General features: G+C 39.9%; 1 protein-coding gene across 7 annotated transcripts in view; it reads left to right on the top strand.

Annotated features, from left to right (window-relative positions):
• Positions 1–23169, top strand: part of UBE3D (ubiquitin protein ligase E3D) — a 112139-nt gene that overhangs the window by 5717 nt on the left and 83253 nt on the right. For all 7 annotated transcript variants that reach the window (XR_012157978.1, XR_012157980.1, XR_012157979.1 and 4 more), the window contains exons 4-7: positions 5617–5848; positions 10291–10360; positions 15460–15529; positions 16546–16654. Coding sequence is in view for 4 of the 7 variants with exons in the window: in XM_073336551.1 (XP_073192652.1) it covers positions 5617–5848; positions 10291–10360; positions 15460–15529; positions 16546–16654 (481 nt within the window). In the remaining 3 variants the exon portion in view is untranslated. The remainder of the gene's footprint in view (positions 1–5616; positions 5849–10290; positions 10361–15459; positions 15530–16545; positions 16655–23169) is intronic.

The raw sequence follows: 23169 nt of genomic DNA, 5'->3' as shown, positions 1-23169 counted from the left end.
AATATCCCCAAATAAACATTGTTTCAAATTTTAATTAATTTACTATGTGCATATGAATGGATACTGCACTCTTCTCTACGCATGAGCACACAGGAGGTCAAATTGGAATAAAAGGGTGAAGTGTGTGGGGCATGGCAGTGGCTCTCCGCCATGCTTTTCTCCTTTCAGGGAGCCTCTGGTGCTTGGTTGGGCTACACAGATCTGGAAGGTATGGCAGGATGGAGCAGGGTAGCTGCCACTGTATCTGGTGTTCTCCTTTCCCACACTGCCTTATTTCCAAGCTGAAGTCAGTATTATAGTTAATGCTGTTAGAAACAACGTTAGTTCTGTCTGGCTTTGGCCTCACCAGAGAGAGGGGTAGTGTGCAGATGTATGACAGCTTGTGATAACATAGATTGAGGGGGGAAAGAAGGTTGCAGAGCTGTGTGGAGGGCAGGTCTTTCTTGCAGATGATCAGAGATCCACTGAGTTAGAGCCTGATTCTTTCCACGAGTTTCATGGCTCTCCAGAGATACAGAATCATGCCCTCTGCCCCTTCCATATGACCCAATGGAGGGAAGATTGTCAGATTTTTCCATGGCTTGAAAGCTGCAGAGATTTCAGGATGCTTCTTTCTTTCCTCCTGATTATACTGTAGAAGAGGAGGTTATAGACAAGAAGTACGCCTTTCAGGGCTTTGCTTCTGTTATTCAGTAGCTTTCAGAGACCAGACCAGAATGTAATTTAAATTAATTTTCATGAATTATCTTTTAAGGAGATTGCCCTTTCCATTAGGCCAAAAAATTATTTTTGCTACAAAAGTGCTTTATATGTGCATTGAAAAATCAAATGCAGAATAGAGGGGTTTTTTTAATATTGCATTACATTTACTGTTATGACTGAATTCCAAATTTTATGTGTAGAGTAAACATCTGACTACTTAATTTATGTTAAAGAAAGGTATATTCTAAATTCAGTGAGGGTTTTTGGGGCGGGGTAGTCTACATAAAGTCATCCAATTTTATTTTTCAATTTTATAATGCAAACAGATTTTCAACAGAGAGGATTTTAATATATACTTTCTAAAAAATAATGTTAATGTTGGACTGCAGTTTTGGGGTATTATATAAATTAAAAGAGAGAAGAAAATCTGAAAGTCTTCTTCCAATATAGGAAGAGTAGAGCCTTACAATAGCGTGGGGTCCCATTGAGGGACTGGACCTCTAGTAAGCCCATGTTGTTGTATTAGATGGGCTTCAGTGAATCATTGCTCAATACAATTCAAACTCTTCTAAAACTGAACTAGGGCTGCATTAATTTGATGTCAGTTATTGAGTTCTAGAGACAACTAAGGGCCCAGATCCTGGCTTTCCATTGACAGGTACAAGGCCCAAAATGTAATAGAAAAGCTGTATTTCTGCATAGGATGGCCTGTTTAGGAGGGCTCTGCAGCCCCCTGTATGAGGCAAGCTGTGGCAACGCTGCAGCTGCTATTGTTATGTAAGGCTGTGTTGGGTACTTGGTGGAGACTAAAGGTCTCTGGGAAGGCAAGGTGGGGGCTCTGGACTGCAGGTGCAGATCAGACATTGACGGGGCCTGTTTACAGTAGGCTTTGTTGGTTTCTGTTATGTAATGCTTGAAGAAAACAAATATAATTGTTAAATACAACTCTTGTTGCTGTAAAGCAAAGAACACCATGTAGTAATAGGAGTGGACGGATCTGAGAGCAGTAAGGAAGATAGGATAGGGCATGTGGCAAGCCCCAAAATAACTGGTCAGCTGATGGGACAAATATTGGTTGAATATTATGAGATAATGTTAAAAATGATCATATATTTTATAGCACTAACTTATTAGAACAGTAATAAAACAGTAAGACTTGATGGTCTCCAGTAGGCTTAGTCTTAGAAAGTTACTTATGCCTAATTTAAAAAAAAAAAAAAAAAAAAGTTAAAGTTATTTTAACTCAGAAAAATGCCAACAACAATAAAATGAAGTTCTAAAAAATGAGAGAATGGAAGTATGTATGATGCAATCAAAAAACTAGGCCGCCTTCTGCATCGAGGCATTCATGCTGGAACATTTGACAGTATTTGACTGTGGTCAAATAATAGGTGGTCAATTGACTGGCTTGCCAAGCCTTGTCATAACCACACTACGGAGTTTGTAAGGATAGCTGTGTGATGGGTTGGACCCCCCTTTCAGGGTGCCACCAGAAATGCTGGGGAACCACTGAGCCCACCTTCCCAGCGGCCTGTGTTTCCCTTAATCTGTGTTGCTCTGACAGGTTCTCAAGCCCCTTTCCAGCACACATACAGGTAGCGACACACCCAGCTGTAGAATCACATAGAGCCTGCTATCAGCTCTCTGTGGGAGGACTCAGCTAGGGGATTGCCCAGCACTCACATGCTCACCTCCTTTGGAGTATAAACCCCAAATAATATTGTCTTGCGCTGTATAGAAGGATCTGCACAGCGCAAGCTCATAAAAATCACTCCCTCCCTCAATGTGGAGGGAGCTATGCACAGCTCCTCCCCCCCACCCCCGAAGTGAGGGAGGGAGATGTGCACAGCTCCCCATCCTCCCCAAAGTTATGAGTTGCACAAACTGGGTTTTGGTATAAACAAGAAATATGTTTGTTAACTACAAAAGGAAAATTGTAAGTGATAATAAGGGATAGCAAACAGAACAAAGCAGATTACCTTAGTAAAACCGCAAACTAAGCGTCACACACTAGATAGGTAGGATATAAATTAGCAAATTCTTACCCTGAGTGATAAACAGGCTGGCAGATTCTTAAGGCACAAGTTGCTTTAGCTTTCCCTGGTTTTCATACATAGGCTAAAAATCCTTCTAGCCTGGGACCATCACGTCCCACAGTTTAGTCTTTGTTCCTCAGGTGTTTCTAGGTGTGCATGAGGTCCCCTCAGAATGTCATTTTCCGCCTTTATATTTTCTCCCTACTTGCTGGAAAGCTTTTTTGCTGCGACCTGGGTCAAACTGTTCCCATTGTGTAGTGCTACCTCTGAGAGGTTTTTTATTGTACACAGTTTCTGGGGTAATCCTTGTGCTTGTGTGCATTTCCTCAATAACCCTTTAACATTTTTGGCCATTTTACTCTTGTACCTGAAAGGCTGCTTGTGGGTATTTTCAACCTCAGGACATGTTTCAGCAACACATATATAGCCAAACTTCATTACTTCACATACGACAATAGCACATACAATCCAATGAAGTATTACTGTTGGGCAGATCAAGACTTTCAGAATGACACCTCACAAGGCATAATTTGTATAAGACATCCTAATTACATGACAGTGATGAATAATGGGGTGTCACGGTGTCACAAGCTGACCTTTAAATAGATTTTTACAATATTTCAGCTCTCATCTGCAGACAATATTGATTTTGATAAGGTGCTAACACAATCTGAAATTTATTGTTATCTAGAAAGAAGGAAACCTGTGAAATATTTCACTTCTGCACAAGAATGCAGAAGGCACAAGAAGGTACCCAAAAAAGTACTGGCCTCTTAAGAGACCTCCTGATGAGAGACATGGTGGTGGTAGACTGCAGCGATGGGAAAATATGTGAGCATCTGCTCAGAGATTGTGAGCTAACTTTAGAAAAAAACATATAAATATTCAAAGTGATAAAGCAGGCAAAATTGCAAGTGCAGGCTTTAAGTAAGGGGACAAGAAACTGTACATAGAAGGCAGCAGAATGAGAAAGATAGGCATGAGGGAAAACACACAAGGAAGCTCAAAGAATGGCCTCAAAATCTTGTAACAAACAGCCTAGAGCAGGGGTGGGCAAACTTTTTGGGCCAAGGGCCACATCTGGGTGGGGAAATTGTATGTAGGGCAGGGGGTTGGGGTGCGGGAGGGAGTGCAGGATGTGGGAGGGGTGCAGTGTGTAGGAACGGGCTCATAGCAAGGGATAGGGGCAGAGGAGGGGTGCGGGGTGTATGAGGGGGCTCAGGGAAGGGAGTTGGGGTGCAGGAGGGGTGCAGTGTGCAGGAGGAGGCTCCGGGCAGGGGTGCAGGAGGGGTGCGGGGTGTGACGGGGCTCAGGGCAGGGAGTTGGGGTTGCAGGAGGGGTGCGAGGTGCAGGCAGGAGACTTAGGGCAGGGAGATGGGGGGCGGAGTGCAGGAGGGGTTTGGGCTCCGTCCCGGTGCTGCTTACCTAAAGCGTCTCTGGGTGGCAGCAGCATGCACTGGGGCTAGGACAGCTGTGGGGAGCGGTGCCTGGAGGCTAGGGCAATGCACAGGGCCCTCTGCCACCATCCCCCCCCCCCCCCCCCCCCCCGGACATGGTGCCGTCTGCTTCTGAGAGTGGCACGGGGCTTGCGGCAGCATGGGGGGCAATCCCACGGGCCGGATCCAGCCTGCGGGCCATAGTTTGCCCACCGCTGGCCTAGAGAATGACACGGGAAGTGTGGAAGTAACTGTTCATCTCGCCATTGTCCAGCATTTGGGCAAAAGTGTAGAATTTCTTCACTGTAAGTGAGTGAAGGAATCCACTGATAGCTCTGTGCACTTAAGAAGAACACCACATCTGTGGGACTAGAGGAACACATCTGGGGAATTGTGGTCAGGCTTAGGAGGTTGTGGATAATATGACCATTTAAAAACAAAAAGATGTTCTGAAACATTTTTCTGTATGTTTGTTTGGATTATATTGGTTTAAGGAGTAACTACTGTATTTCAAATATTTGACTTTTTATTAAAGTAGGCATAAAAGCATGCACCGAGGAGGAATAAGAGAAGAATTACTATTTAAAAAAAAAAAGAGAAATCTTAAGTTTCTCATTTCATAGGCCAGATGTTCAAAGCAGAAACTGTATGCAAGAAAATAGTGTGTAGGTGTTTCAGACAAATGGAATTGTTCCTGTACACCAGTGTGTGTGTGTGTGTATTCTGGCTTTGAGGCATCATGTATATAGTATATAGAAATATAGTAGGGTATTTTGAGGCATGTGTGACTTCTGCAAGTTAAATTTGAGTCTAACTTCAGGTTGCATTATCCAGTGCAAGTAAAAGCACTATACCATTTTTTATTTTGTTTGTTTTGTTTTGCTTGAAAGTCTGATTGCCTCCCTGTGAGCATGGAATGCCTTCAGAATACATAACTGACCTTGCTGAGTGTATACTGCAGAGAGACCTGTATTGATGTTGCATGGACGTCTGATGTAAAAGAGAGAGATGAGAACTTTTTAAAGAGAGTTTTTTAAAATGCACATTATTATGTTTTTCATGACTATGACTTGATGTATTTATTTTTATCTCATGGTTCACTTCACTAGTTGTCAATGCCAATTTCTGTAGTATAATCGCTGAGATCAGGCTGAGCCTGAGTCTTTCCACCTGTTGGGCATGATGTAAGATTCACCTGTTTATGCAGCCATTTCCCAAATAATCTTGTCATGAGTCACTACCATTGCCTTCTCAGAATTCATCCAATGGGCTTCAACACCTATAAGTAAGTGCCTTTTACTGGAGGAGGGAAGGCCAGCTATTTCTTTTAGCGGGAATCTCATGTTTGCTTGGTTTTTTTTAAGTGTTCAGACCCATTGATGACAGGTGCCTTAGAAATGGTTGTAATAGATTGAAATATCTTGTTTTCTTTCCTCTATTAGGATGTTTCTCAGAGTTCTTCCCCTACCAAGTGAAAACTGGAGTGCTTTGGTTGAGGAGTGGTGTTGCCACCCCAATCCCTTTGCCAACAGCACTCTTCATCCTCAGAATAACGACTGTTTTCTTGGACACACTTACTTTCTGGTGAATTCAGGAAATGAGTCACATGGGCCTGGAACTGAAACAGTCCATTCAAAGACTGAACATTCTGCTTCTGAGAGGGGCTCTATGTGGGTAAAGTATTTTGTTTTAATAAATCTCAAAGCGTGACTTTTTTATTATTTTTTTAATTTTATTTTGGGGAGTGGACATTTCTGTGAAAGATCTTTATAAAGTTCGGGGCTTGTAGAGTTGCTGACATCTGTTGTCTAGGAACCAGACTAAATTCTAGCATTTTCAGAACAATTGCTCCTAGTCTTAATATCACCTAGGTACACAAGGAATGATTCTCTGCCTTGAAACACACTTGGAATCATTGTAAAAATACTGTTCAGAGAACCTAGTACTTGCAAAGAAGACCAAGTAAAGCAAAATGGGATTTCATATGGTCAGGCAGTGAAGAAGCAAAATCTTTGGGTCACCCTTGATTTGGCTGAAATGGAAACAGTGGTCTGTTGCTACAGGCTTTGTATAATCTGATGGGTAGTTAATTAAAACTGTACCTGTGATGTGATAGGAAGATGTCAATCAAAGAATAGCAAAATAAAACCCAAAAGCTAAGAATGGGTGGAATCGAGGGGTAACTACATTTGCTGAAACATTGCTGGACACCGAGAAGTAAATATGAACAAAACAGTTTGGCTATACAAGAACTTGTCAAAATCCAGGTGTGGTTTGGGTCCAGATATCCTATTTATGTTCCTACAATGCAAGGGGGCGAGGGTTGGCGATGCAAAGATAGACCCATGTTTTGGGAATATCTTTGTCCCACCACTTTGTCGTGGTTCTGATGCAAAAGCTGCACTTGCCTGGCAAATACTGCCTTCAAGTAATTGACTGGGCTTGTTAGGCTAGGATTAAACAGGCTGAGCCTCTCAGTGAGTCGCACTATGAATTCCATACACTGCTGGTCTCAGTCTCTGCCTCTTCCCATGCTTGACTGAACATCTTCCATGTCTTCTTCTAGGTTTCTTGAGATGCTAGGTGATTCATTAGCAGAAATTTCTCTCTCTCTGAATAAAGAGTAATCTCAGTCTGTTCAGCACAGCTCTATATTTAGAATACATTGCTGAAATGGTTGTGATTCCAAGAGAATTAGGGCAGTACAACCCCCTTCTCCCACAATCCCTTGGACTGTCAAATCTCCCACAAGCAACTGCTTCCACAGGGACTGCAAGGGGGGACTGTGAGAGAGGTAGCTGGGTGAGGGTTGCAGCTGAAGCACTTGCAGGTGTAGACATTGGGCAGCTGCGCCCAAAACCAAATGGCTCATTTAGATGCACTGCACTACTGGTATTTAGACCAGTGTAGTCCTGCCAACTCCATTAGAAATGAGACAAGTCTTCAGTGAAGAGGCACCTGAAGATTTTTTTGAATGTGATGAATCTCCATATTCACTTCCTAAAAATTGCCTTGATATCAAGATTTGTTACTTGGTTATTTGAAAACCTTGTATCATGCTTGCACTGAAATTCTAATGTCTGCACTCATTGATTTGTAGCATCAGTCAGTTGCCAATCAAATGAGCACAACCTTAAGATCAAGCAGAAACTGGACTAATTAGGGAAAAATTCATATTGAAATGCAAAGTTCTTCCATAATATGGAGAAAGTTTTAGAAAGTTACAGACAACACAGATTGCTGTTGGCACAAACATTCTCATTTTATAATATATTCATGCAGTCGGCACTAGTATGAAAATTCCTTTTTAATTGCATAACAGTCATTGGAGAGTGTTTGCCTGTGACCAAAACAGTAGTAGGAATATAGCAGAGATACTTAAACAATCCTCTGCAGCCTCCTGTGGCACCAAGACAACATTGTGCCGTGGAAAACATATTGCTCACGTTTTACTCTAACGATGTAACACTGATGTTAAATGTCACATGGTCACACAGCATTCTAATAGTATCTCTGGGGGAAAATATTTTCCCTAAGACAATATCAAGGATCCTTAGAAATAGAAACACACACACAAAAAATATTAGGAGAGGATCCACCTCCATCTGCAGATTGCCAGCAGCTGCAAGTTGTCACATAGATATATTGATTTAATTAGTCTGGCTAAAAGTATCATCCTTTTTCTTCAAGCAGTGATACCACTGAGTTCTCAGTGTTTTCAGGTACCATACTGCACAATTCTCAGCCACCGCATGTAACTTTTAGCAGAAAAGGCACTCAAATAGTAGTTATCTGAGGAATACTGTGCTTATAGCTCCCTGGCCCTGCCTTCATTTATTGGGTGTTAAGAAACCCAGTCTCCTTACTTTATTTCTCTCCTTCTTTCTGACAGGGAGTAAGTTCTACTCCACAACTTTTGGGGGAGAGTAAGGGGCAGGCACTGGGAAAGGGGACGAACTGTGCATCTGTTTTTATTGGCTCTAATTCCAGTACAATGGGATCCAGCTTTCTCATGTAATGTATCCTGTTAAGGCTGTAACAGGTCTGCAGAGGCTAGAGAATTCCCAACCCTTGCGTTCCCACTGGAATCTTGGTCGGTGTTTCCTGGCTCAGTTGAGGTTTGCAGGATAGACTATCTCCTCAGTGTCCTAATAATAGGAAATAGGAAGTAGCTGTCTTCCCTGAGGGTAGCGGTGATTCAGTCTCATTAGAAACAAGAGCTAACAGGCAGCAATTCTTACTAGGGGCAGCCTCACTTTCACCTGGCAAGTCAAATTCTCAAATGTACAATGTTTGAGCTGAATTAGGTTCCCATCTCCACCCAAATATTGTTTAGTCCATGAGAAGATACTCAGAGCTGGGAGCCAGGAGATCATGAATTTAAATCTCATCTATACCCTGTGCAGTCCTACCTTTGGACTCAGGGCAATCCCATTTCACTAATAAATTAACTGAGGGATTGCATAAGGTTCCTTTTAGCAGAACTAGGAATAGAACCCACATATCTAATATTCCCAGATGGATACATTTTTAAGACCAGAATGGACCACTATAAGTATCTAGTCTGATCTCCTGCACAACACAAGCTAAAGAATCTCACCCAGTAATTCTGGCATCAAACCCATAGCTTGAGCTATAACATATTTTTTAGATAAATATCCATTCTTGATTTAAAGGCTTCATGTGACAGAAAATCCACCCTGTCTCTATGTGAGTTGTTTCAATGGTTAATTACACTCACCGTTAAAAATTTTGTACTTTATTCCTAGCTTGAATTTGTCTAGCTTCAGCTTTCAGCCTTGGATTTTGTTATGTCTTTTTCTGCTAGCTAAAGAGCTACAGTCAGAAATCTCTTCCCCATGTAGATACTTGTAGACAGTGATCAAGTCACCTCTTAATCAAAGTAGATTGAGCTTCATAAGATACGTTTTTCAGACCATGAATCATTCTTGTAGCTTTTTTCTGAACTCTTTCCAATTTTTCAACGTCCTTTTTGATGTATGGACTCCAGAACTCTACACAGTATTCCAGTAACTGTCTCACTAATTCTGTATACAGAGGTAATACCACTTTTCTACTCTTACTTAATATTTCTCCTCTTATACATGGAAGGACCATGTTCACGATCTTAGCTACAGCATAACCAACATGAGCTCCCAAGGTAATCTATCATTACCACTGAGTCCTTTTTTTTTTTTTGAAGTCACTGCATTCTAGGATACAGTCCCTAATCTTACACGAATTGCCTACATTCTTTGTTCCTAGATGTAATTATAATACAATCTAAGGTCATACATTTACATCACACAATGAGGAAACATTTTTTTAAAAAATGTTCTATTATGAGAAAAGATGATGTGTCATTTATGGTACAGTAGGCAGCAACACACAAATTACATTTGGTCATTTATCATACATTTTGGTGGCTTATATCACACATGAAAGCTTTAAAGTTAAGAGGTATGCTGGCTTTAGTGAAAGGCTGGCTTCATTACAGTTGGAAACAATGGAAAATGGTGACCACATTTTATTAGGGACATACAATAATACAATAAATGGGGAAAAAAGATTTTTTTTCACTAACTTGTTTTATTTATAATAGTCTTAGGTGTTACTTTTCTGTGTAGTTACAAGTTAGTCAGGCTTCAATATGATTTTTCAAGTTGAAAGTTTTCTTTTTCAAACTTTTCTAAGCCTAGACAAATGCCTATGTGAAACATATTTGCTAAACGTATACCCCAGATGAACAGGTATAATGCTGATTGTGTAGATACTAGATGCATAAATCTTGCTAATGAGATAGTATGAATGAAGGTAAGTGTTGAGCTCAGTTATATCTTTTAAACAATGTTCAATTTAAATACGAACTCTGGGTTTAACTTGTACAGTGTCGTAAGGGTAGTGGAAGATTTAAATCAAACACACAACTTCTTAGTAACTCAGAAAATTTAGAAGGCTGCAGTGAATGAAATAGTCAAGACACATCTGTATGTACATAAACATTCTGAGGAGTGAAGTATAAAGTTCAATATGCACTCTGGAGACTATTTTAAAATTATACGTTCTTTTTCAGAAGAGTTGAATGGCATTTAAATGACATTTTTCTTGTCCTACAGAAATCAAAGGAAAATGCTAGAGTAATTTGTAAGCGCTGCAAGGCAATGCTGGGAGAGACCGTATCGTCAGGTATGGATTACACAAACAAAACGATACTTGGTTGGCTCACTCACTAAACACTAGAGGTTAAAACTTCTGGAGAAAAATAATTTATCAATAGGATGCTGAGTTGATTCCTGTGGGGGGTTCTTCTTCACTTCTGAAAGGGTGAGATTGTTTCCACTGTCAAAACTATGAGGTTATTGGCCCCAGTAATTTATTTTGATTCTTGTTTATGTAGTGCATCTGGCCATATTGTTCTCTGTATTTTAACACTTAGCAAAATGAATGTATTCCTTTTTATATGTTTGAACCATGCTGCTTGTTCTGTTGTAAAGTGGATTTGTAGCATAGACCCAGAGTTGTGATATGAACAACTCTGAGCTGAAATAATGGGTAGAGATTTAAATATAACACAAGCATTTAGATTTAGTTTTAAAAAGATGTGTACCTCGAGTATCATGGACCCATTTGCAATTAATCGTGGAATGTATACTTTGTGTACCTTAGTAAATTTTGTTTAGTGTCTAGATTAGGTCTGAACTACATAACTAATATAAGCTCAGGTATGCAGTTAGTCTTTCGTAAATAGCCCCGCTAAACAAAATAAGGTAGAATAAACTTTTTATCAATCATGTGCAAACGTTAATTTCTTCAAAGAAAAATCTACTTCCTATCAACTATAACTAATACAGAAGAGAAGGCTATAAAGTCTCATAGCTCAAAAGTTGGCAAAAACTTTGAAGTTGATTCATTTGAAATTTGTTAGTCACCTTAATTGATCAATCTACAAGAAATGAACATTGAAGTACTGTGGTGTTTGATCTTAGTGTATTTAAAAATATAGACTAAATGTTCAAGTTAATGGTCTTGTAGACAATATTTTAATGTACAGAGGAGTAATTTATATGCATGCTTGAAAAACATATTGTAAAATAGGAGTACATAATGTGTGTGTCCAGACTCTGTTAATACTGGTATGTATATCTATAGATCTGTAATTTTATATATAAATATTTGAGTTTATTGCCTGGGAGTGGTATTAATTATTTATATTACATTATATTTTATAAAGAATACAAAATGTGCAAGATGCTGTACAGATCTATAGGAAGATAAGGTCCCTCAGTCCCAAAGAGCTTAAAAATCTATACAGACAAAGACAGATAAAAGGGTGGGAGAAAAGGACTTGTCATATAAACAGTGTGGTCAGGGTGAAGGCTGTCAGTTCCATTAAATAATTATAAATGTTCATTTTTATAGATAGGCGTTACCTAGACATAGTTAGTTCTGATTTTTGTTACGTTAACTGCCGCTGTTTTTGTTACTTTGGTTTTTAATCCTTACCTGTTATTTCTTTTTTAATTTTAAATTTTTCCTACTTTCAGTATATTAATTAAACCTTTACACTGCTGCACTCTATGGAGTGAGGGCATAACTGCCCAGTGGACACTTTTAGTGCAGGGGCACTAGTTTTAACTAGAAGTTTAAACTAGTGCAATCTACACGCTCTCTTATACCTTGTAAAATATGTTTGTCCTAAGTGCTTGGCAGCTTTAATTGCTCTCTGAGTCTTCTGTTTTAGTTCAATCAAATTTCTCTCACCACTAGTAAAAATCCGGTGGCTACCACCTGGGGTAAATGTAAAATAAAACTTTCCTCTGCTTTCAGTTTTTGTGCCTGACATTTACTTTAAAATTTTACTTTCTAAATTGTTGGGCCGATCTCCTGGTGTCCTGGGGAGTGTTTGGCAGACTGGTTATTTATTATTTTCACTAAGCTTTTTGTTTCCTACAACGGGACTGACAAATGTAAAAAGGAAAGAAATGTCAGTGCTGCACTAAATGTAGAATAAGTAGGCTCTGTATTTGAGACCTGTCTATGCTAAATGTGCTACTGCATCACACTGGTTCTGTGATGAGGCTCTGTTTTAGGTCATACGGTCATTTGATTGGCACCCATGACAATATGGATAACAACATTGGTTAAAAACTGTTTTAAGTCTCAGTCAATTGGATTGCAAATCCCAGTCAACACTGAAAGAAAGACTAGAATGTGGTTTAATTAGAAATGTGGTTTAACTAGGCCACAACTTTTATTAAGTAACACATCTGGGAACTATTTGGCAATAACTATTTGGCCAGTGGAGATCATCCATCCATGTAATCCTGGTGAAGAGCTGCTTCAGCACCCTCTCTCCTTCATTCCACCTCCTAGAGGACTACCGTCAGCCCTTCACCCTGTTAGTCCCAGCACAGTTGCTTGGACCCCACAGCTACCGACACCCCTCCTCCCCCCAGTACAAGAGTTAAAGGGTTGGGGAAGAGGTGGTTGTCTCCTCACTGTGCAAGACATTGGAAGCCCCAGCCCTGTTACCCACCTTCTTTAGGAGATACCTTCTAATCTGCTTCCAGTTCTGGTTCATCAGGGAGCCAGACATCCTATTGACTGAGTACCTGTAGTGGACACCTGCCAAGTTTTGACAAAATGAATTTTACAACCTCACTTACCTTCTAGATCCTGGGGCTTCTAAGAGGAAGATGAAAAAACCCACATTGCGCAGGCCAGTCTGACAGTGAGAGAAAATTCCTTCCCTGCCCCAAAAAGGTGACTAGCATGATGCCCAGATCAAGGCCCAACACCTGGTCCTGCTCTAATCCTGGGTCAGGGAAGGGGAAGCTTTTCTTCTTAGAGCAGAATGGTGCCCCAGAGCAAGGGCAAGGGTTTATAAGTGCTTCCCAGGTGTGTGCAGGAGCCGATAGGCTTATGTCGAATCTTTCTGTCTAATCAATCAGCAACCATGCCTTTCTTAAGCCCACAAGGAGGCTGAGTGCTCTCTGCTGGCCCAGAGAAAGCCTCCCCATCTCTGAGGCCGCAGTCGGGGGAATGCAGGGAACAGAGCCATAAATAAGTATTGTTTGTTGTTCATAGTGCCAGGAGCCTGGTAGCGAACCGGGTCCTCACTGTGTTAGGAGCTGTACAAACACAGAACAAATGATGGTCCATACCCCAAAGAACTTCAGTCTGAGACAAGAGACAACAGACGCAGACCAACAGAGGCTCTGGCCCTGTTTCTGCTGCAGAAAAGGGCTAGCTATGATCTGAAGAGCCTGCACAGGAATTTCTAACCAAACTAGTGCATCATGGAGTGCTGCTGCTCTGGCACTTCTTGTGCTTCAGTGCATGGGGAAATGATTGGGAGGGGCTCATCTAATATATATGCCAAAAATCCCAGACTTTGCCCTTTACCTTTTCTATGAAAAAATCACTTGGTGGCTAGAAAATAAAGTGACTTCCTTAGATCAGCGTACATAATTCTCAGACCTGAAATCGTTTGAACAAATAGCACAACCATACAAATTCCAAAAATCTGATTTTAGAAATATGAATTTTTATCTCTCTTTACTACTGTCTCCACACCAGCTGCCTGAGCAGACATACAGCTACCAGTGTCTAACTTTCAAGATACACTGCATAGGTTCAGGTGGTCAGACCTACAGTGCTAATTGCTAAACACTAAGCAGTGCTGAAAGATGCTGAAATAAACAAGTCATGCACTACTTCTACATCTCTATATTCGCCAACAACATGAACTTTTTCAGCCGCAATTTCTGCTAAAAAGGATATGAGCAAATGATTCACCAGGCGCGCGCACACTCGTTCTGGGACTGCCTGTATACCTGAATAGTCTAGTCCCACAAGCATAAAAGCTTACATGGAACTTTTGACATACACTTTGGTATAAGCAAAGGTTCTAAGGGACTCTCCTCAAACCTTCATAACAAATAACGATGCTAATTCAGACTATTAATAGCCACAAGGAAGTGTATTACCAGATTAATTCTAATGAAAGAGAATCCCAAAATTGTGATTTGTTGCTCCAGACAATAGAAGAAACACACTTCTGCTCAAATCCCAGTGTCCTAAGACCAGAGAGAAGTCTTTAGGTTTTAGTCCCTAGCATTCAAAGACAAACAAAGGCACTGAACTGGGACACTGATACTCATGCAGAATAACTCTGCTCCGGATATTCATGCATCTACCTGCAAGAAACCCCAGATTTGCAATATCTGCTCACAGATTTATAGCAATGCTACAGTTTGTGTACTTGTTTTTGTACTGGGAACTAGCCATATTGTACTAGCTGCTTGTGTACAAAAGTGTATATGATGCAACTGTGGGGAGAAAAAGGTTTTTCTATCTCCCCATTTAAAACATTATATTATCTTTGTTTATGTTTATGGAATTAGGTACTTAATAAATACACTTATCTAGCAACCTATAAATAGCTTGTAAAATACAATCTGTGTTTTATATTATAAATAAAATATTTTTTCTTTTATACCTACAAAAATATTTTAAAAGAAAAAGATGACCTCGATGGAAGCAGCTATGTCTGTAAAGCTGAAGCAATTCCTCTTCTGACTTTTTTTAAATGTCTGCACTTTAGGTGTGGGTCCTGTATGTATCAATACAGAAAGGGCCAGTGTCCTGAGGTAGCCTAACTTTGTTATAGAGAAGTATTGTTTCCACTCTTTTTGAAGAAAGAAGAGAATTAGTCCCCTGAGTTTACTCTTGTTAGAGCCCTGTGTGTGTTGTTCACTGGGAAATCATTGGCTGGTAGAGTATACTGAAGTACTGATATAAGTTGAACTGATTTCAGTCCGTTAAGTGTTTTTCATTTCTTGTTCAGGGTTGGTGCAGAAATAATAAATAATGGACAAGAGTTTTTAATTGGTATCAGCAAACATATAAATACATTACATGTTTTTAAAATGATCACTGCAGGGGTTTTGGCTCCTGCCTACTCTGGATTTATATGGGGTATAGGGGGAAATGGTTGTTCTTCTTGATGTGAAGTAGGGAATGATACAGATGGCAAAATATTGATCTTGTGATTAGCTCCAAAAAGAGCTAAAGAGATATTTCCTTCTGGCCATGTCTGATTTCTTTACCAGTTACCCAGCTTCTCCTCTTACATGTCAAAATAAGAATTTGGACATCTCTTCCACTGTTTAATTGGATGCTGATCTACAGTTTAGTGAATGTGGTGATGCAGTATATTACTGTAGAAAATAAATGTACTGGTTCATTGAGTTTTAAAAAATTTCCTTTTGTCTGATTTTTAGGGACTACAAAATATTACATCACTGAGATGATTATTCAGCCATCTGGAAAACATTTTGACATGATACCAAGGTATAAAAATCAGATAATGTATTCAGTTTGGTTATTGGAACAATGTTGTTGAGTGGTAAAGCTTAAACTTTTTGGATAGTTACTTTTTTGGTATTTAATTAAATATTATGCACTATTAAAATAGCAAAGTTAGGAAATGCAAAAGCACTCTTAACTCAGCCATATACTATACCTGCTGTATCTTGTGAACTCTTTTCTAATTAAAGGCATAGCTTTATATATTACTGTTTGTGGTAAACTGTATACCATAAAGTACAGATGGCATTACAGAAAGCCAAAATAACTTTGTAGTTGGAACCTTAACCTTTTTTACATTGTTTGACTTTCGGTGACTAAATATGCAAACTTCGTTACTTTGCTAAATTTATGCTATGCTTTCATATAATTGCTAATTACAAGATGGTATCTGACAATCTAAATCACACTTTTTCTGTCCTGTCTGTGTAACCTTTAATTTCAGCTAATACTTGTACTTTCCATTTTTTTTTATTTTTATTTTCAGACAATCCAGTTTATGTTGAGGTTACCATAAAATATAGTCTGCTGTGAAGAGAGTTACTGTTCCATTCTGCAAACTCAAAGATATTTCAAATATGTACATCATTATTCACTTGTATGTTGTATGTACACATAGTGCATAAAGGGCAGTATTTATGCCTTTATCTGCAGCATTTGGCATTGGACTGTGTCAGATACAGGACATTTGACCATATGGATCATTAGTCTACTCAAGTATGGCAATTTTTATTATGCAGAAAAGGGAAAATACTCCAATTCTTGTTACGGGAAGATAGGAAAGATGGAGGTGAAGAGAGAGAAGCTCTATCTCCGTACAATAATGACTTAAGTCTAGGGGCATTATTTCCATGCCACACTGTAGTGGAATTGACAGCATGGAGAAACCTAGATGCTATATGTTTAAAGTTTGCTAGGGGTTCACTGGGTATCAATGGCTAGTTTTGTAAAATATAGTTACTATGAAAACATTCTGTGAAGACTGATTTATTTTAAAACAGGTCTCAGTTTGTACAGAGCATTATAGCTCAGTGTCTCGTGGATCTGTCCTCTGCCAGAAGCACATTTAGATTCAGAATACAAGGACATGATGGAAAAGTCTACATCTTGGTATGGCATTTTCTTATAATTGTATAGAAATATATTCATGAGTGTGAACTCCTGACATTTATTCATTGGTTATTATGTGCTTACTTATGTGTGTAAGGGAAATGAGAAAAAGGAGTTGATCGTTCAAACGTATCAGTTGTGCCTGTCTGCCTGCCTGCCTTTGACTCTCCTTTGTTTTTTCTTTTTAGTTTAGTTTTTAGTTTGCAATGGAAGTTAAGAACCCACTTGAATTTTTTAGACTAAAAGCTCACTGAAGTCTCAAGCAGTTAGTCCAAAGTACTGTACACAGCTATGCTGTTTACATAGAAGTATGTAGTCTTGTCTGTTTACAATATTTCTATGACTGAGGAAATTAAAAAAATATTCTGGAGCCTTATATCTGATACACTTGGGCTGCACCCTTCTTCCTGGAAATGTTGGAAATAGCTCAGACTTGTCCAGGGACCTCTGGGGTGTGGGCACATCCCTTCTGTCCTCATCCCAATTAATCCTGTTTCTGGTAGATCAAACAGAGTAGCAGTTCAGTGTTCTGCCTTATCCTCTGCCATCCTATCTTTTAACTCTTAACTTCAACGAGCACTGCCAGAATCATTTCCCTCCATTTCTTTTCCCCAGAGGGGCCCAAAATTTATGGAGCTGTGACCCCGAACAGAACCAGCTGCTGACCATCTTGTCTCCACTCACCCTATCCCCGTTGTGGTGCAGCATGCCACACTAATAGAAGACAGAAAGCCTGGAGGTGCTCCCATTATGAGGAGGCCCTCTTAAAAGCCACAGGTGGGGAGGTCTGCCGCAGCTGTTCAGTCAGTGGACTCTTAGCTTCTCAGGGAAATAGGTAGTGCTTTGGGATCTCTGTATCCTCCAATGCTAATCAAGACTTCTCTGGTGACACCTTTACAAGAGCTGTTCAGTTCTCTTCAACACTTGGGACTCAACTTGGGCCAAACCAACTTCACCAATGGGGGATTCTCCAGGGCTGAGCCCAAAAATTGCCCTAAAACCACTTAAAAAGGCAGAAAGTCTAGGGTACTCTCCCATGTCTTTAAATAGCTGATGGTGCATTGTCAAGAAGTATGGCATTCTTTCTTTTACCCCCTTTTTCAGAAAGAGAGGATCTGGGCTCTCTCAATGATGCATTCTTGTATTTCAGAAATGTTTGCATAATAGAGGACGAGGAACTCAACTCCTTGTCCCTGCTGATTTTGTGCTAGCCTTGTGGAATGTGTAGATCATAGATTACAGAAGGGGTAGTTGGGATTGTCTAGTCTGACCTCCTGAATGATGCAGGCCATAGAACTTACCCAAAATTATTCCTAGAGCAGATCTTTTAGAAAAACATTCAATCTTGATTTTAAAATGGTTACTGATGGAGAATCCACCACGATTGTTGGTATATTGTTCCAATGGTTAATTACTCTCACTGTTAAAAATTCACACCTTATTTCCAGTCTGAATTTGTCTAGCTTCAACTTCCAGACATGGGATCTTATTATACCTTTTTCTGCTAGATTGAAGAGCCCATTATTAAATATTTGTTCCCATATAAATACTTGTACACTGAATCAAGTCCTTCTGGTATGATCAGGCTAACCAGGCATATCTTTAATCTTTACCAACTTTAATTTGTCATATTACTGGAGATCTAAGTTTTTTGGACTCATGACATTGTATCCTCATCCAAACAGGTTCTGTTCTGCTTCTTTCTCCTTCCCTACTAATTTTTCGCTTCTTGCTCACTGTGTACAAAATATCTTGGATTGTGGATAAGATGAGGATCCAAAGGATACTTGTTTACCTAATTGTCTTTCTATGACCAGCCTCTTCTTCTACCACACCCAACCAAGGTCCATTTACCTAATTAACACAACTGAATAAGACGTTGCTATTCCGAATTTACATTTATTGAGCAATAAGAATTAAATGTTTCAATATAGTTTTGTAAGCATTCCTCTCATGCAAGATTCATAGTCAGACTTTGGAGCCTTGTGGAGAAGTCTGAACTGTCTCTAGTATTTTCAGGAAGGAGCCAGTGCCTCAAACTGGGGAAGAGTTCAGTGCTAGACAAGAAATCACTGGGTAACAATATTTTCCCCATTAATTGGCACAATTACTTTTAAATGCAGAAACCTTTTTTTATTTTAAAAAAAAGCATTTGTTTTTAGGAAGAGTACCATAGATATGCCACACAGCTGTCTACACCAAGAAAATGTTGAACATTTAAGGTTTTGGCTCAACTTCAAGTGCTCAGTTTTGCGGGGGGTGGGTGGGCTTTAATCACTAGGAAAGGTCCAGCAGATTTTTTTGCAATTTCTTTGTACAAAAGAATTTTGTGTACAAAAGGCTATTTGTACAGTGTCAGTATGCATGCTGCATTGCAAAGTGGTTACAAATAAAAACAAATTGCCAATTAACAGCATTACAGGTGTTAACAAAGACAGATTCTAAGTAAGCATAATACGCTGGCTCAGCAAGGTTTGATTTTAAAGCAGTGATAGTGGAGCCCCCCAAGCATTTAAAGTTTCACTGTCTTGGACTGAATTGGCAAATAAATATCGCACACGAGTAAAGGTTATGAATACATTTTGGGATAACAAAACCCTAAATGGTCAGATACATACATAAGACTTCAAAGTCCAGATCTCAGGTTCGGAGCTGTATTGGTGAGTTTGCTGGCTGGAAAGTCCCTCTGGAACACGTCCACAGCTTGGATGGGCCATTCAGTTCTTTGTTCAAAGCTTCAGTCTGTAGAAAAGTTACTCCAGAGGTAGGAAGCAGGATTGAAAACAAAATGGAGAAGATGCAGCTGCCTTTTTATATCCTTTGCTATGTGGCTTGGACGTCCTTTGTCCCAAACACAAACGTACAGCACATGGGTATGGAAAAGCAGAGCCCCCTGTCCACCGGAATGTCCCTACATGTCCTGCTGACTCATAGGTGTAACCTCTGCCTTCTCTCAATGGGTTCATTGTTTTTGTGATTGCCTTTGATAAGCGATCAGGCAGGCTGGATAGTGCTGATGCCAATCTATGGCGGGGAGCAGGTGTTTCCCGGAAGCACAGCACAAATTTGAAATGCAAATATACCATACATATTTATTACTCTATACAAGGATGATACTTACATATAAACGTGATTATCATATTTAACGAATTATAACTTTTCCACTGAAACCTTCCATGGCATATCTGTAGGGCCGTACTAAATTCGCGGCTGTGAAAAAAGCGTCACAGACTGTGAAAGCTGGTCTTTTGTGTGCTTTTACCCTATACTATACAGATTTCATGGGGGAGACCGGTGTTTTTCAAATTGGGGTCCTGACCCAATAGGGAGTTTCGGGGAGGGGGTCGCTGTATTGCTGCCCTTACTTCTGTGCTGCCTTCAGAGCTAGGCAGCTGAAGAGCGGCGGCTGTTGGTCAGATGCCCAGCTCTGAAGGCAGCGCCCCTCCAGCACCAGCACAGAAGTAAGGGTAGCAGTACTACAATCCCCATTACAATAGCCTTGCGGACCCCCCCTCCCCCCCCGCCAACTCCTTTTTGGGTCAAGATCCCTACAATTACAACACCATGACATATCAGATTTAAATAGCTGAAATGATAAAATTTGCAATTTTTAAAATCCCAAGACCATGAAATTGACCAAAATGGACTGTGAATTTGGTAGGGCCCTACATATGTGGTAAGACTTATTACAATTTTATAAAAAGAAAAGGAGTACTTGTGGCACCTTAGAGACTAACCAATTTATTTGAGCATGAGCTTTCGTGAGCTACAGCTCACTTCATCGGATGCATACCGTGGAAACTGCAGAAGACATTATATACACAGAGACCATGAAACAATACCTCCTCCCACCCCACTGTCCTGCAGGTAATAGCTTATCTAAAGTGATCATCAAGTTGGGCCATTTCCAGCACAAATCCAGGTTTTCTCACCCTCCGCCTCCCTCCAAAAACCACACACACAAACTCACTCTTCTGCTGGTAATAGCCCATCCAAAGTGACCACTCTCTTTAAAATGTGTATGATAATCAAGGTGGGCCATTTCCAGCACAAATCCAGGTTTTCTCACCCCCCCACCCCCCTCCAAAAACCACACACACAAACTCACTCTTATAGAATCATAGAATATCAGGGTTGGAAGGGACCCCAGAAGGTCATCTAGTCCAACCCCCTGCTCAAAGCAGGACCAATTCCCAGTTAAATCATCCCAGCCAGGGCTTTGTCAAGCCTGACCTTAAAAACCTCTAAGGAAGGAGATTCTACCACCTCCCTAGGTAACGCATTCCAGTGTTTCACCACCCTCTTAGTGAAAAAGTTTTTCCTAATATCCAATCTAAACCTCCCCCACTGCAACTTGAGTTCTTCTGCTGGTAATAGCTTATCCAAAGTGACCACTCTCTTCACAATGTGTATGAAAATCAAGGTGGGCCATTTCCAGCACAAATACAGGTTTTCTCACCCCCCCCCCACAATTTTATAATATTGGTATCCATATAATACAGTGTCTCACATATTCTATACAGCATCACACAGTCTAGGAGTCACTGCAAGTTCTTGTAACACTTCTCTTTATGTTACATATTTCTGAGGCACCTATTTCTTTCATATCTAAGTCCATCGGTCTATGTGAAATGAGTCAATCCAATTCCTACAGGATAAATGTCTTTGTTATACAAATCACGTAATTGGCTCTAATTTGCATCCTTGCTGTCATTTTGAGCAGAGTAGTGAGACTGAATGGGCATAGAAGTTGACTTACCTTACCGACCCAAATGGTGGTCCCTCTGTGTCATGCTTGTGGCACAGTAGCAGGACTGTATGTGGAAGCTAGCACTGTTTTTTCTTAGGTTTTTATTACACAACGTGTAACTGTTCTGTTAGTACAGAGTATGTTGCTTTCCAGGGCTCTCAAATTGACACTGTTGATAAGTTCTAAATTTACTTTATTTTTTAAGTATTGCTGTAGCAGTTTTTTTCTTACCAAGTGTTAAATTCAAGGAAATTTGGGAATCCAGATACTGCATGGAGAAGAGAAAAATCTATGTAGTATCCATAAAATAGCTGAAAGCTCAGATTAAAATTTACAAATATATTAGCCAGAAGTAACATGCATAAATGCTTAGTATCAGAACACTGAGACTGAATTTGGGACTGTTCATACAGGTCAACAATCAGGTCAGAAATAAAATAATTAATACTGGGGAAAAGGAAAATGCTGAAAGAAAATAAATAAGTTCAGAAACTGACAGGCTTAGAAGATGCAGAAATTTCTCACATAACCAATAGTGCCTTTCCTCCAACAGTCTCAGATTTCTGCTATATAATGCATACTCAAACATCAATACAAATCTGTTTGATCTTTGCTAACATGAGACATGGTTTGACAAAGTGGTTGTAATCTGTGGCTTCTGTCCCACAGTATTACAATGTGTAAACAGAAGCACTTTTCAGATGGATCCAGCTGCCAAGTGAAACTGATTAGTAATCTCTAAAGAGGGTGCAAAAGAAACTGTGAAAGGAGTAGACATATGTTGACGGTGTATCCTCTAAGATTAGAGTGAAGGATGCTATTCGCTTTCTACTCCTGGGGTAATTCTGTGCCAAAAAATTTAAAAATCTGTGCACAATCTTTTAACATTTTGCAAAATTCTGCATATTTTATTTGTCAAAATAACACAATATAATCATGTCAGTTTCAATTATTTTGGTAATTTATTTCAAAATGCCTGTCTGCAGGAGATAGGAATTCTGTGCTTGCGCAGTGGCACAGAATTTCCCCAGGAGTAATTTTCTGAAGATTCTAGAAGGACTCTAAAAGGGGAAGGGAGAACATATGTGGTGAGTTTTGGTATTTGTGAGTAAGGGACTTCTATTATCATAGAATCATAGAACTGGAAGGGACTTCAAGAGGTCATCTAGTCCAGTCCCGTTTACTCATAGCAGGACGAATATCTAGACCATCCCTGACAGGTGTTTGTCTAACCTGCTCTTAAAATCTCCAAAGGTGGAGATTCCACAACCTGCCTAAGCAATTTATTCCAGTGCTTAACCACCTAACAGTTAGGAAGTTTTTCCTAATGTCCGGCCTAAGCAGCCCTTGCTGCAATTTAAGCCCATTGCTTCTTGTCCTATCCTCAGAGGTTAAGAAAAACAATTTTTCTCCCTTCTCCTTGTAGTAACCTTTTACGTATTTGAAAACTGTTATCATGTGTTGTCTTAGTCTTAGTCTTTTCCAGACTAAACAAACCCAGTTTTTTCAGTCTTCCCTCATAGGTCATATTTTCTAGACCTTTAATCATTTTTGTTGCTCTTCTTTGTATTCTCTCCAATTTGTCCACATCCTTCCTAGAGCAAAACTCAGTACAATTAACTAGTGTATAACGCATGTCTCCTCTTTCCCTGTCTCCTCCTGAGACATCTTTGAGAGTGTGTCTCATTCCTTCTTTGCAAAAGCCTTGCTACGGTTTTCTAATACTGGGCTTCTGACAACCTGCAATAGTTGTGATCAGTTATAT

Source organism: Lepidochelys kempii, chromosome 3 (assembly GCF_965140265.1).
Source record: "Lepidochelys kempii isolate rLepKem1 chromosome 3, rLepKem1.hap2, whole genome shotgun sequence".
NCBI lineage: Eukaryota > Metazoa > Chordata > Testudines > Cheloniidae > Lepidochelys > Lepidochelys kempii.
Note: the sequence above shows the minus strand (reverse complement) of the source record. Positions and strands in the feature narration are given on the sequence as shown.